Raw genomic sequence first — 15,302 nt, forward strand, 5'->3', positions numbered from 1 at the left:
CCAAAACGCACGGCTCACACACGATAATGTTATTGTCATTCGCACCAACGGGGCATTTCACTCCAGTAACCATTTCACAACGAAAAAGCTGGTCCAGACTCTTCGCGTTCAAATGTCCATATCGACGGTGCCACAGCTCCAAGTCTTTCGGAATTCGACCGCACGACAACAACGATTCACTTTTGCTTCGTCCCGCTTTCCAGAAATCCAGCTGGTACAATTTTCCGACACGCGTGCCAGACGCGACGATCTTCGATTGGTGGTAGATTTTCACTTTTCCACCTTCGTACACTACACGCATACCTGCTTCGTCAATACGCATAACGGAGAATAGATTGCACCGTAGTTCAGGAACATACAAAACGTTTTCAACGGTGCACTCAGTACGCTTGCCGCCCACGCACGAAATCACTTTCACTGTACCAGAGCACTTTGCGACAATTGATTCGCCATCCTTAGCGATCGCAATCTCGATCGGATCACGCAACGGCTCCAGGTCTTCGAAGAGTGCCTTGTCGTTCACAAGGTGGTCGGAACATCCGGAATCAATATACCATCGTATAGGACTGGACTCATCCCGCACTTTTTCACCCCTGCTCACGCCTACAAAACACACACCACCATCGCCAGCCATATGCGCTTTTGATTTTGCATCGCCACCAGATTTCTTCTTCTTCTTCAGCGTACACTCCGATAGGATATGACCTTCCTTCTTACATCCGAAGCACTTAATCTTCGTCCTCCTTTGGGGCTGCTTCGAACCGGCGAACGCCGTCCCATCGTTATTGGTTGCACCCAATTCGACACCCTTCCGTTTCGTCTCCTCATCAAGCAGCCGACACTTAACAAATTCGAGGGAAAGATTCTCCTCCGGCATCGTTTCCAGCGCCGTAACTACTGCCGAATATGATGATCCGAGCGTCAACAAAAGGTGACAAACGACATCGAGCTCATCCAGATCTGCACCCGTCGAACGATATTCCCGGACAAGTTTGTCAAACTGCAAAAAATGATCCTGCAACCTTCCGTGTTCGAACCGCAGGGTCAACATCCTTCGCTTAAGGTGCATTCGACTCGCGATGCTGCGTCGTTCAAAAACTCGTCGAAGGGCATCCCATATATCCTTGGGATACTGCTTGTCCTGAATACACTCGAGCTGTGAGTCATGAATTCGGGACACCAGCAGTGACTTGCATTTCCGATCCAGCTTGGCTCGTTTTTCACGTTCAACTTCCTTATGCTTCTTCACGTCCTGGCTATCACCGACCACATCTTGCAGGGATTCCACCTCACTAGCTAGCGTCTGGATACATTCCTGTAGTTCGTGTTCTTCTAGCAGGATTTCCATTCGGAATTTCCATGCGGAATAATGGATCATTGAAGCCGACTTTTCCGCTACTCACCGCATCAAAACAAAAGCGCCTCCGTATATGGACGGTAACACAGTGACAGCAGTCGAGTTACGTCAAACACACACGGCTACGGTGGCGCTATCTGTTCATTTCATAGCGGCCGTTTTAGTTATTTTAGTGATCCATTGGTGCCGTCGAACAGTGGCAAAAACATCCGTTCCGACTTTTCCTCCATCGCGCGAACCACTTCGACCGATACTACGCGAAACGTACTGGGGCCAAAACCTGAAATGGTTTCGGATGGACACGAGAACACGGATAAAACACGGATTTAACTCTACTCGATAAAACGCTTAGTCACATATATTCAGGGTTATCTCTTATTACTAATGTTTACCTCTGTCACACTGAAGGTAGTAAAAAGTAGGACACATAGGGTGTACACTACAGGATATATAAATACGGGCTACTTACTAACAGGGGTTGTATTTCTAACAGATATTAGGTTAACTTTTCGGATTTTTTTTCATAAGTGCATTTTTGAAAAAAAAAACAAAAAAGTCTTAGTGCTTCTCTATCGGTTTTTATGTAGTTTGAAACAATTATGCGGTGAATCTCGACAAAACCTGCATGGGTTTTCATAAATAAATGATAATCTTAATTTTTTTTATCTTTATTATCGAGATTTTCAGCCTATGGCTGGTTCATCTCCTGATAATCTTAATAGTTTTATTCATTTTATCCAAAATTTTCTCCAGATTTGTTTCGGGTTTGCCCAGGATTTTTGATTAAAAAATTATCAATAGTTATGGATGGAAAAATCTCAATTTCTTAAGATTTAATATGCGAAATTCAGAAGATATTCCTTTTTCTTACAATAATAGTATTATTTCAAGATTTCAAGAATTTCAAATGAAAAGTTCTTATGAGTTTCATTTGCAAAGTCTTCAAAAAGTTTACAAAAATTTGCTATCCATGAACGTATTTAAGGGATACTTTCTTGGGAAGCTCGGATAGGTTCATTAAAAACGCACAGTGAAATTCCGGTACACTTTACTTAGGATAAATTTTGGCAGTTTCAGAATAAGTAGTTTTTGGGTTATCTGGGTAATTTGAAATTTCAAACTACCCAGTGAAACTTATTTCTCTGAAGTGTATTTTTTTGTTGAAAAAACATGCAAAATTTTTTAGTGGGTTACGTACAAAAGGCTGCATTACGAAAGGCTAAAATTACAAAAGACTGAAATTACGACAGGCTTAATGTATCGAAAGGCTGAAATAACATAAGACTGAAATAGTGATTCGACTAGTTTTTGAACGGCGCCAGCTGAAAAGAATAATGCTAAGACCACCCCAATACTTGTAATTTCAGCCTTTTGTTAATTTTTTTTTAATTTCAGCCTTTTGAGATTCAGCCTTATGTTATCATCCCTTATTAGTTTATCTCAACATGAGAAAAAGTTGAATTTTTAAAATAAAACATTGAAATTCTATCATACTTCTCATACATGATACATTAGTACCATTATCAATTTCTGAAGAAATTTCTGAGGGAATACCACCATACCTCTATGGATAAATAGCCTTGCCAAAATCCAGGTGGAGATCCTTGAAGAATCTCTTGAGGCACTTTTGAAACAATTCTTGGTGAAATATAATTATAAAACTTCTGCAGGATTTTCTGAAGAAATTCCTGGAAGTATCATTGGAGAAAATTCTGGAAGAATTTCTGCTTAAATACATTTCTGCTAGAATCACTGAAATAAATAATGAAAAAATCGGTGACGGCGTTCATGCAGTAATTTCTGGAGACTTTTTTTTATTTCTTTTTATTCATGAATTTAAACTTGGGGCTAATTCCAATAGTTCCTATGGAAATTCCTGTATAAGTTTGTGAAGAAGTACTCTCTAAATAGGAATCTGGAATCTCTGGAATAGTTTCTGAGAAAACCACTAAGGGAATTTTCGAAAGAAACATTGGAAGAATTTCCCGAAATAATGCCCGGAGACATTTCTGACGGAGTCCTTGATGGAATTTTTGAATAAATCTATTGAAGACTTTGGACCTGGGATAATTTTCTGAATTGGCACAATTTCTTATAGAACCCCCAAAAGAACTTGTGGAGGATAAAAGCCGCTGGATAAACGTCTAAAAGTATTCTTGCAAGATTTTCTGAAAGAATCCTTAGAGCTATTTGGGAAGGGATCGAAGGAAAATTTTCTAAAGAATAATCGGAGCAATCTCAAGAGGATTTTCTTATAAAATTTGTGGAGAATTTTCACAAGGAATTCTTGAAAGGATTTCTGACGGAAACTTTGGAGGATCTTTGTAATTCGCATAAAAGACATAAAAGAGTTTCTACAAGAACTTTTGTGAAAAAATCTGAAGAGCCTCTGAACTTATGATTTTCTAGAGAAATCACTAGATGTATCTTCGCCGAGGAATTTATGAAAAAAAACAAAAAAAAAATCCAAGGACAATTTTCTGAAAGGAATCCCAGGAAGATTTTCTAAAGGCATCTTCAACTTCGGAAGTAATCCATGGAAACAATTTTGGAGGATTTTCTAAAGGAATTTTGTAAATTTTTCCAGAGGAATGTCTAATGAATTGTTTGAGAAAATTTTGGAGGAAATTCTAAAAATCTATAGAAGATTTTGTAAAGTAATTCTTAGTGTTCTGAGGAATTTTATGAAAAAAAACTTTAATCGTTGAAGCAGTTTATGGCGAAATCAATTAAAGATTAGTACAAAAAAACTTGTAAGAATTTTCAAATAAAACCCGTTTCTAGATATTTTTTAACGAATCGTTGGCGGAATTTCTGAAAGAGTGCATTACTGAATGATTTTCTAAAAAAAACCTGCGTGAAATTTTTTACGCTAAACGGGAGAGCATCCAGGTGCATTTTTATTAACACGAATTTCGTCAAACACAGAACCCGCGATGCTGGAAATTCTACTGAATGTTTACAAAGAGAAAGCAAGCAATGAGTGAAATTTTCAGTTCTGTGTATTATTTACTGTGACTGGCGACGCTTTTGTCTGGTTTTACAAGGTGGCTATTGTTACGGCCAATTTTGTTACGATACCGACTCATTTTTGTTTTCAATGGAAGTTTTTAATGCAATTTTGTTTCCGTGGAAGTTTTTAATGCAATCATTAGAGAAAGTCTGAAGTAACTCATTTCAATAAATTTTAGAACAGTATCTGAAGAATGCCCTGAAGGATTTTATTCTCCCTGAAAAAAAAAAAAAAAAATAAAAAAAACCTTGGAAATGTTCATGAAGGAAGAATTCCTTTAAAAAATGTATTGAAAGGAACTGCTTAATAAGCAGTTAATATTGTACGTACATTGGAGTGTCACAAGGACCTTACAATGAACAAAATATAGAAAGTTTTACAAAAATTTGAAATATTGTTCATTTACTTAAAGCGTAATATCTCAGCTTCTAGACAAAAAAATTAAATCTTTTTTAGAGAAATGACGCATACAAAAAGTACTCAAATAAAACTTTAAAAATTGAAAATAAAAAAAACGTGCATGAATTTTGTTTTCAAATTTAGATGAAAAACTCTCAAAAAATAGTCTTTTTATCAGCACAAAAACGGTTCTGCCGTCATTATAAATACAATATTTTTTGAAAAACTTATCCCCATCAAGAATGTATAGAGGTTCATAAAAAATACAAAAATATTGGAAAAATTCAGAAGTTGAAAAAATATTACGAAAAAAAATATTTTTTTGAGACTTTTCATAAAAAGGCCGTTTTTTCAAAAATCGCCCTAGCGGAACCTCTAAATGATTTTTAAAAAAATCGAAATGTTCTACAAAAATGCTTCAAATATGCATATCTTTCATTTAAGGGTTGTGCACCTTGACTTTTCGAAGATCGTTTTTTTTGGGACAGCCTACTGCTTATTGATTTGTGGGAAGATTTTTGTAAGGAATTTCTGCAAGAAAGTTTGGATGAATTTCTAAGAAAATTAAAAGGAATACGACGAGAAACTTCTGAATAATTTCTGAATTTATGATCTGAAGAAACCTGGATAATTTTTCAAAAGAATCCATGGACGATTTTCCAAAACAAAATCACCGGATTAAAAAAAATGGAGAAGTTAAGGAGGAAATCTCCATGATAGCTTTGGTAAGGGGTTTCTTGGATATATTTCTGGAGGATTTCTAGAAGGGTTTCTAAAGGATACTCTGGATGAATTTCCGAAGAAGTTCTACAGAAGCTTTCCATAAAATATTTTTTGAAAAAAAAAACAAAAGAATTTTTTGCAATTTTGGAAGGAATCTATGTATTCTGTAATGAAGTTTTCGGAGAAAAGATAGAAGGGGTAAGAATTATGGATAAAGAAATTTCTGAAGATATTCCTTAAGGATACTATGGTGTAATTTCTGAAGGAAGCAATGGAAGATTTTGTGAAGGAATCTTTAGAAAAAATCTGGAGGAATTTTTAGAGGAATTCCTAAACGAATCTCTGGAAGAACTAGTTGAGGAATTCATCAATAAATTTCCATAAAAATCCTTTGAGTTACTACTGAAGAAATTAATGACAAGCTTTCTAAAGGATTCGTTGGAGAATGTTCTGAAGGATTGTGCAGAAGAATATCTGGAGGAATTTTCGGAGCAGTTTTTATGGTAAAACATTGAAGATTTTTTTTAAAGATTGCCTTGAAATTTTTAAGAAGAAACCCCTTGGGTAATTTCTGAAGGATTTCTGAAAAGTAAAATCAATTCGTGCAACATTTTATATTGGACTCCTTGGAAAAAAATATGGAGGAATCCTTAATCTTATTTTTGAAGAAATTTCTGGAAGCCTGGAACCTTGGGGCCGTGCGGTCAGCGTCATCAAGCGTATAGCCGTACCATTAGACCGGCCCAAATACAAAAATGTCGAAAAATTCCACGGGGCACCCTCTAGAATCGTGCCTTCGGATAAAAAGAACAATCTGTGAAAGATTCAGCTCAATCGGTTGAAAACTGGGCTGGCGCAAATGTGTTGAAGGTTTGTATGGGATTTTCAGTCCAATTATATGGGAAATTGGATGACCTCCAGTCTCTCATACAGCACGCCGGTTTGGCGAGTTCGATTTGGCTCAGAATTGGAAGAATAACAGTTGATACCCTAATGAACAACTTTGTAGAAGACCATATGATGATAAAACTTAATTTAGTTGCGGTTTTAGCCAAAGAAACCAGCATGAGGACATCTTCCCCCGTTTACTCTTGGTTGTTATATGCAGCACGTGTTGGTCGGTCGTAGCTTGCGCGCTACATCATAGGCAGCTATGTAATTCTACTTTGTCTCGATACTCACCCACATGCGTGAGCAATGAAAATGAAGGACAACATAGCCGCCTATGATGTAGTGAGCAAGTTTCGAACGGCAAACACGTGCTGCATATAACAACCGAGAGTAAACGGGGGAAGATGCCCTAATCCTGGTTTCGTTGGCTAAAACCGCAACTAAATTAAGTTTTATCATGATATGGTCTTCTACAAAGTTATTCATTAGGGTATCAACTGCTATTCTTTCAATTCTGAGTCAAATTGAACTTGCCAAACCGGCGTGCTGTATGAGAGACTGGAGGTCATCCAATTTCCCATATAATTGGACTGAACATCCCATACAAACCTTCAACACATTTGCGCCAGCTCAGTTTTCAACCGATTGAGCTGAATCTTTCACAGATTGTTCTTCCCATCCAAAGGCACGATTCTAGAGGGTGCCCCGTGAATTTTGAAAACTATTTTTACGCTTCATACAAATGTGGGCCGGTCTACCGTACCATGCCATGGGATAAGGGTTTCGGAAGAAACATTAAAAAAAAATAGAAAGTTTTATCATTTTTGGAGAACACAGGAAAAAATGTCCATTATTGTAAATAATTTTCACATGCAAATAAGGCCGAAACAAATCCCATTTTCTTCTTTTGTCACTTTACTCGTTGACTCGTCAAGGGGGGGATGATAAATAATAAATGTATTTGATGGAAAATTACCGAAATAATTAGGCAAAATCGTCATCGGATTTGTTAAGAAATTTCCTTGGCGACTCTAATTTCGCTTTAAAATGTTTAAATTTCTTAAATAATTCATTTGTGTCCCCCCTCAAAATGTTGAATTCCGACAAAAAATTTGCGTGGGTGGGTGACATAAGAGAAAATCGAAATTTGTGTCAGCTTAATCGGGTAAAATAAAAAGAATTTGTTTGTCATATATTACAGCCATTCCATAGAAACAACGATATAGTGCAACTCTGAGTGACTTGGTGGGATCGTGGGTTCTTCGAAAATAATTAGAAACGTATTTTTTTATTTCGTCATTAGGGTGACAAATTTTCAGATAGGGTGGTCCTAAAAATCAAGGTTTTTAAAAAATTGAAAAAAAAATTAAAACATCATTACTTTTGAACCAGTTTACCGATTATGAACATCTTTTTTTGTTTGAGAGCTATTGAATTGTAGTTTTAGGAAAAAAAAAATACATTTAAGGGATCAAATTGTGTTTTGGGTTAAAAAATATACATTTATTATGTTTTCATGGTCTTGGTACCAAACGGGTACCCTGGTTTTTTTTTTATTTTTATCAGAATATTCAGAATATAGAACCAAAGAAATCGTATTCAATGCACGAAACAGGCATATACATACTAAAGTGGAGGCCATATCGAAACATACATACGATTGCTGCGATTTACGATTTCTCGAAAAATTTCTACGATTCCGCCGATTTTCTCCGTCTAAATATACGATAATGCATGATCTTATTACGATTGAGAGTACACTAAAACCTCCATTTAGGTAATGAGTCGGGACTGCCTAAATAGAATTTTACCTAAATGGATTCATTACCCAAATGGATTCAGTTTATTACCTAAATGGATTACAAGGTTGCAAAGAAGTTCAACAAGGGAGAGTTACTAGGAGTTTTAAACGAGATCATGCGGAGTTTCAGATGGCTTTCAATGAGTTTCAGGAGGGGAGGGGCTTCAGGGGCGTTTTCGGGGGTTTTGGAGGGTCTTAGATCAGAATTGTCATTCAAATGACTAGCTGGGCACGAAACACGAAAAACCTTGTGAAAAACCCTGAAAAATTCCGCCAGACTGAAAAAATATTGAATGTCGGGTCAATTTTTATCGTATGTTGGGCCATTGTTGGACCAACATCGAACAATTGTTGAGTCTATATTGGGTTTGGTGGCCAAAATAAAAACAGGTGAATGATAGGTTGATGTCGGGTTTGACGTCATCAATGCTGGTGCTGATATCAATGGAATGATGGAAGGATGGTTGATTATCTCAATTTCAGCTGGAAATGACGCTGGATACCTACTGCCACTTTTCAACACTGCATGGGGGGGGGGGGTGTTTAGGGGGCAACATTGCACTCTCTCTCCCCCCATACCCACCCCCTAACACTTCACTACTTCTTTCCCATAAACCAGTCTTATACCTAATCTCAAGTACTCCAACTGATTTGAACACAATCAAATTCCATTTAGGTAACGTTACCTAAATGGAGGGACCTAAATAGATTTTACCTAAATGGATCCTACCTAAATGGAGGTTTGAGTGTACCAATATACGATTCAAGATTTTCAAATAAAAAAAAATGAATTGGTGTTCAGTGGAAATCGAACTTAGGTCCTTTGATTGAGAACTGCGCGTTATCTCTATTGGCTATATTGCCAAGTTGAAAATAGAGAGTTCAAAGTGAATGACATGAAACGAATAAAAATTAGCATGATACGGTGCGAGACTTGTGGTGGGAGCGTTGTTGTTGTGCATTGAGTGGCACCAAAGGTGGTGCCGTGCAAGAGGCCCGGAATTCACATCGTTGTTGGAATCTATACATCACTTATTGTAAGTCATCTGCTGTAAATAAATAGTATGAAAACCTATATAATTGGTTGAAATTATGGCTACCATGGCGGTTGGAATGTGTCAACAACAACAAAAATACAAATTTGTTATGAATACCATTTTTTCTTTTTATCCATCATACAAATATGTAAACAAAACCATTTACGATTTCCGAGATTAAGATTCGACTATTAAAAGTGCAGTAACAATCATAAGCGACTGTAAAAATGAATATACGATTTCTACGATTTTATTCACTTAGTATACGACGCAAGTGTGACGCAAACGTTGTTATAGTTGTATACGATTTCACCGATTTTCATCATACCTTTAGGTAGCAAGCTCGATTTAGCAGATTCATATACGATGTGAAGCGACGATTTCCACGATTCAAAGAAATCATATATACATACGATGATAGCGAACTTGCAGCTTGACACTAAGAATGTATGTTTTTTCCACGATTCTATCCGACTCTGTGCGATCCTACCGATAGTATCTTGCACCTTTTATGATCGGAGACGACTATATGAAACAAAATCGCAATTGAAATTTAATTTGGCATGAAATGCGATTTTACGCAATCATTGTCAACCAATATACATATGATTATACAATTCTGATTCAATATATATGAAAATATACGATTTTTTCCACACAATGATTTACGATATGTGGTTGGCTGGGAAAACCAGGGTTGGTCATTTGGTACCATGAAAAGTTAAAAATAAATGAATGCATTTTTTAACCCAAAACACAATTTTACCCCTTCAACGTATTTTTCCTTCTTAAAAATACAATTCAATAGCTTTAAAACAAAAAGAAGTTTAAAATCGCTTGAAATTTTAGTTTTTTAAAACCTTGATTTTTAGGACCACCTTATCTGAAAATTGGTCACCCTAATGATAAATTAAAAAAAAAAATACGGGTCTTATTATTTTCGAAGAGTCAAAAAGTGGGTAAAAATCAAGTAGTCCCTGAAACAAATTTTCAAAAAATCATAACTTTTGAACCAACGATTTTTGTTTAAAAGTTATTCATATCTAGCTTCAAGGAATAAATCGATGAAGTAGCCAAATTGTGTGAATATGCAACAAAATTGAAAATATATTAGATTTTTTCACGTCTCAAGCCCAAAGGGGTACCTTGGTTATATATTTTTATCACAAAATTCAGAAAATTTGGCGTCAGAGTTGAATGTTTTTCAGTTTATGTGGTGTGATTTAACGATTGTGTCGTGATAGTCACGATGATTTGCAGCGGTTAAAACTACTTACAACAACTTTAGATTTTGGTCTAATGTTTCATCTTATTGTAACTATCCGGTTCTGGAAATTTACAGGGGATAAACAAAATAATCAGGACAGGCAAAATAGTTACTTTAATAAAAATGCCAACTAGCTGTAACTTTTCGACAAGTGCATTAAACAAAATCAAATTTTTAATGCAAGTTAATCAACTAGTTGTCAATCAATCAATGGCTCAAATTTGGGAAAGATCAGACTGTTCTAAGTGTTAGAAAGATTTTCGACAAAAACAATACATTACTATCAGATAGTCAACTATGAGCTGATATATCTCCGGATTCAATGCACCGAATGCAATAAAATTTTGACCATTTATGACTTCTATGATAGACTTTAAAAAAAGTTAGGTTTAACTTGAAATTATAAATAAGGAAAAAAAGTATTAGCTATTTAATTTATTTTAGGATATTTTTTAGTAAATTGGCCAATTTTTATAATGCATTCCATTAGTTTTTTTTCATTTTTTTGGTTATTTTGAATTACAGTTATCATCTCAAATTTTGACATGACGTTAAGGTTTTTGCTAATTTGGTGTTATATTAGATTATTAGAAAAATAATATAATTTCTATAATTTTCTTCCGCGTTAACAATTTTAAGTTAAGTTAAAAGTTTTTAAAAGCATAGTGTTTATCTCTCAAAATTTCATTGCATTCGATTCATATGGAATAGTCCGATTGTTTCCAAATTTGGACCATTGATACGTTACAGTAAAATTTTATATTGTTTGATGCAATGTTAAAAAGGTTACATCTTTTTGACCATTTTTTGAAAAGTGACATTTTTTCTGTTCCGATCATTTGGTCTAACCCCTGTTTAAGAAGTCATGATTATACCAATCATCAGTCTCCAAATAGCTCATTTGAAATTTATGAACAGCCTCGTAGCCAACAGCTGAATCTATCTCGCAATGAAAAATGATTGGTGAACTCCCACTCTCGTTTCCAGAGCATCCAGTGTCCGTCATCATATGTGTAGTTTTATTGCCCATAGACCATAATCATATATATCCTCTAAGCAACAACCGCAACCGCGCACCATGCCCTCGCTCTAAATGGCCGATCATAAATCTCCGCCGGCGGCTTTTCCCGTCAGAGATTTTCCGGAAGTGGCAGTGAGTAAGTAGGACCACCTTCGAAAGAATCTCTAAGCGTATCACGAGAGTCTCAGTTGCCTTCGGCAACAGCAGCACCGTGCGGAATCAAATACCTAGGGGAAATTGGACGGTCATTAGATTTTACTGCCACCGCTGGCGCTGGCTCGTAGATATGTATTTAGGTCTTCGCACGTTTATAGTTACTTTTTATTCGATTGTAAACAAACAATCGCATCTCGCGCCAATGATGTTCTTATTCTTGCGGCTTGGTGATCTTCGGTGTGAAATGCTTTTTCGCATCGTTCGTAAGAGGGCGAGAGCAAGAAGAGTAAACATTCCTCGGGTGGGCTTTGATGTATTCGAACGATTTCGTTTTTATTATTCCTATACTTCCGATTGTAAGAGCTCGATGATGTTTTAAGTGTTTGATTGTTATCTCTCTGTCGAGATGTTTATTGTGAAAGTATTGTTGTTCAATTGTTTCACTTGTTTTCGTTTCGATTAGGCCATTAACATATTTTCCGTGTTCTTCTGCTTTGATTTCAGCCGCCTTCCAACATGTTCGGGATAATGTGGAAGACCTCAGTGAAAAGTCGGAAGCCAACGAGACGGATTTGGTGTTCCTGCAAGGCATACTGCAGAACCCCGCCGTTACGCAAATGATCAAGGTGAGTCATTTGAAGTTATTATTATCGTTACACTTCACCACTGGTGTTGACATTCATGTCCAATTCATTGGGTTTGAAGTTTTATGAACTATTTATAAACCACGTCGTTTCACAGTTTGAGTTTCACGGAGCATGTCGTCAGTCGATACATAAACATAGAAGATGACTCGCTACAGACGAGTGACGAGAGTGATGATGACGATGCACACATGAGTTAATTCAATGCGACTGGTGATGTTTGATGTGTGTCAAAATGTGTTAATTGAATTATATATTAGTGTTGTTGTTTGTTAGGTAATGTTACGCGTCAAAGAGAATATCTAGGATTTTTGAAACAAACTGCGACTTAGAAATTTGAAAGTTTGGAAAGGCAAAACAATCTCTCAGCTTTTTATTATCTAGTAATCGGGTATACGCTTATGGTACATTACACAACACAGTTCCATTACAATACTAAATTACTTTTAAGTATTTGGTGGATCCATAAATTATGGGATTATTGATGAACCTATACACATTTGAGAAATTTTTTATTCGTTTTCTTGAGATGATCTTAATGACATTTATGAAAATAATTTTGATTTTTGGAAAGCTTCTGTTGATAATATAATTATGAGTGAAGCCATAATGGAATATTATGATGAGATACAATAAAAAAACTCTTTAAAAGTGAATGTAGCATTGGGCAAATCTGGCTGAGGCATCGGTTTTTGTGATTGGTTTAATTGGTTCAGCAGAATCGATTCACCGATTTAATCGAATGCTTTTAATCGATGTTTTCACATCGATTCGATATTACAAAACTATAAAATGATTCGTTTGCTGCATGTAGTAAGTTCATAGTATGTTTTATTTGTCTAAATAAATTCAATATCAAAATTTGAGATTGCGCATCGAACATTTCGCACCTCTGATACGAAAACGAATTTAACATTGAAACAGTGCGTTTTGAAAAATAATATGAAACTAATATTTTTGAATCCAAAGAAAAATCCTAAGATCCTGAGATTCCCCAGAACTCTGAGAAGTATTCCCATATAGTACCGGGAAAAATTCCCGCAGACTGCTGAGACAATTTTTCCCAGAATCTTTAAAGAGACTCCTTAAGAATTCTGAATGGAGTTACTCTAGAATTATGAGAGAGGTTTCTTTAGAATGCTGAAAATGATTACACCAGAATCCTGAGCGACATTACCTAGAAAATAAAGCAAGACTCTCTCGGTATCTTGGTAGGAATTCCCTCTGAATTTTATTAGGAATTTTCCTAGAATCCTGAGAGAGATTACTCCATATCTATGAGACGGATTGTCTCAGAGTCCGAGAGGAATTCTCCCAGAATCCTCTGATAGATTGTCCCTTGAGATTCTCCAAATATGTTCCAGAATCCTAGAAGGGCTTATCTCAAAATCCTGAGAGAAATTCCAAGAGCAATTCTTCCACATTTTTTAGATAACTTCATCTAGAATACTGAGAGATTCTCACAAATAAAGATTTTCGGAATTTTAAGATGAATCCCCCAAGAAACTTAAAAGAAATAATCAAGAATCCTGAAAAGGGTAGCTTAGAACCCCAAAAAGAATTACTCAAGAATCATGAGGAAGGTTCCCTCAAAATACTGGGCGGGATTGCCAAAGAAACTTTTAAGTATTCTCCCTCAATTCCCCTAAAATCCTGGGTGAAATTCTTTAGAATGCTATGCTGAGGATAATTCTGCCAAAATCCCGAAAGGTATTCCTACAATTCTACGAGTGATTCCCCCAGAATCATGAGGTGGATCATACAAGGGGTTGTTCCAGATTCTTGTCAGGGACTGCTCCAGAATACAGAAAACAGAACTCTACTGAAATTCTCGTAGAATGCTGATGTTGCGACGAGTTTGCGATGAAACTGGCAACACTGCAACAATTGCTTTTGCAGGCAGAACGATATAATTGATAAGGTAGTTGTAAAGTAGAAGAGACTGTGAAAAGATGGGAGTATGTTCCTTTGGGCCGCAAGAATTGTATACTAGAATGTAAGTTTTAATGAATTGTATTTAGATTTTGTATTTAGGCCGTTACAAATATTTATTTCACTTTTTGTCCCACCACTCTTTGGCTGGTCGAGGGGGGGGGATAAAAATAATAAAGCATTTAATCTTAAAAATATTAAAAACTCATCGGATTTGTTAAAGAATTTTTAGCAAAACCCGATATTTTGATAAATATTGTTTTGTCTGCCCCCTCAAAATGCAAAATCCAGCCAAAAATTTTTGAAGGGGGGGGGGAGACAAAAAGTCATAATTAAATTTGTATCAGCCTTATTATTTAAAAATAAATTTCAGCTTTGAAGCTGTGTCTAAGGAACACTGCCGTCAAAAAGTATCCCTTCAGCCAGAGAAACCGACTCTCAACAGCTGAAAAGCATTTCTTCCGAACCCTAAGAGGAATCACAAAATCTATGCAGGTGATTCTCCTAAATCCAAATTTCTCTAGAGAATTCTACCCAGAATCTCTTGAAAGATTCTTCTATAATTAGGCGGTTACAAATATTTATTTCACTTTTTGTCCCATCACTCTTTGACGGGTCGAGGGAGGGGGGGGGATAAAAATAATAAAGCATTTAATTTGAAAAATATTTAAAACTCATCGACTTTGTTAAAGAATTTTCACCAAAGTCTGATGTTTTGATAAATAATTTTTTATCTGCCCCCTCAAAATGCAAAATCCAGCCAAAAAATTTTGAAGGGGGGGGGGAGACAAAAAGTCAAAATTAAATTTGTATCAGCCTCAATAATTGCGAAAGAAAGTGCCGCAGATTCTTGAAAAAATATAGCCCCAGAATCCCAAGGATTTCTTCAGAATCATGAGACGAATTCCCCAGAATCTTGAGAGAATTCTTAGAATTCTGACGGAATTAAACTGAATTCCCTTTGAATCCAGAGATCCCCTAGAAATCTCATAGGGATTCCCATACAATACTGCTGAGAAAAATTTCTCCAAATTTTTTAAAGGGACTCTTCCATAATTCTG

The 15,302-nt window shown here is 36.0% G+C and overlaps 1 protein-coding gene across 7 annotated transcripts in view; it reads left to right on the forward strand.

The window, feature by feature from the left end:
• LOC115258720 (uncharacterized) overlaps nucleotides 1-14,828 on the forward strand; it is an 88,712-nt gene extending 73,884 nt beyond the window's left edge. For 3 of the 7 annotated variants that reach the window (XR_009997525.1, XR_009997524.1, XR_009997523.1), the window contains exon 3: nucleotides 12,170-14,814. Coding sequence is in view for 2 of the 7 variants with exons in the window: in XM_029859073.2 (XP_029714933.2) it covers nucleotides 12,170-12,378 (209 nt within the window). In the remaining 5 variants the exon portion in view is untranslated. Of the gene's footprint in view, nucleotides 1-12,169 lie in introns of all 7 variants that reach the window. The other 4 variants (XM_029859073.2, XM_062850610.1, XR_009997526.1 and 1 more) reach the window with 3 other exon arrangements.
• The last annotated feature ends 474 nt before the right edge of the window (nucleotides 14,829-15,302 follow it).

This window comes from Aedes albopictus, chromosome 2 (genome assembly GCF_035046485.1).
Source record: "Aedes albopictus strain Foshan chromosome 2, AalbF5, whole genome shotgun sequence".
In the NCBI taxonomy this organism is placed as follows: Eukaryota; Metazoa; Arthropoda; class Insecta; order Diptera; family Culicidae; genus Aedes; species Aedes albopictus.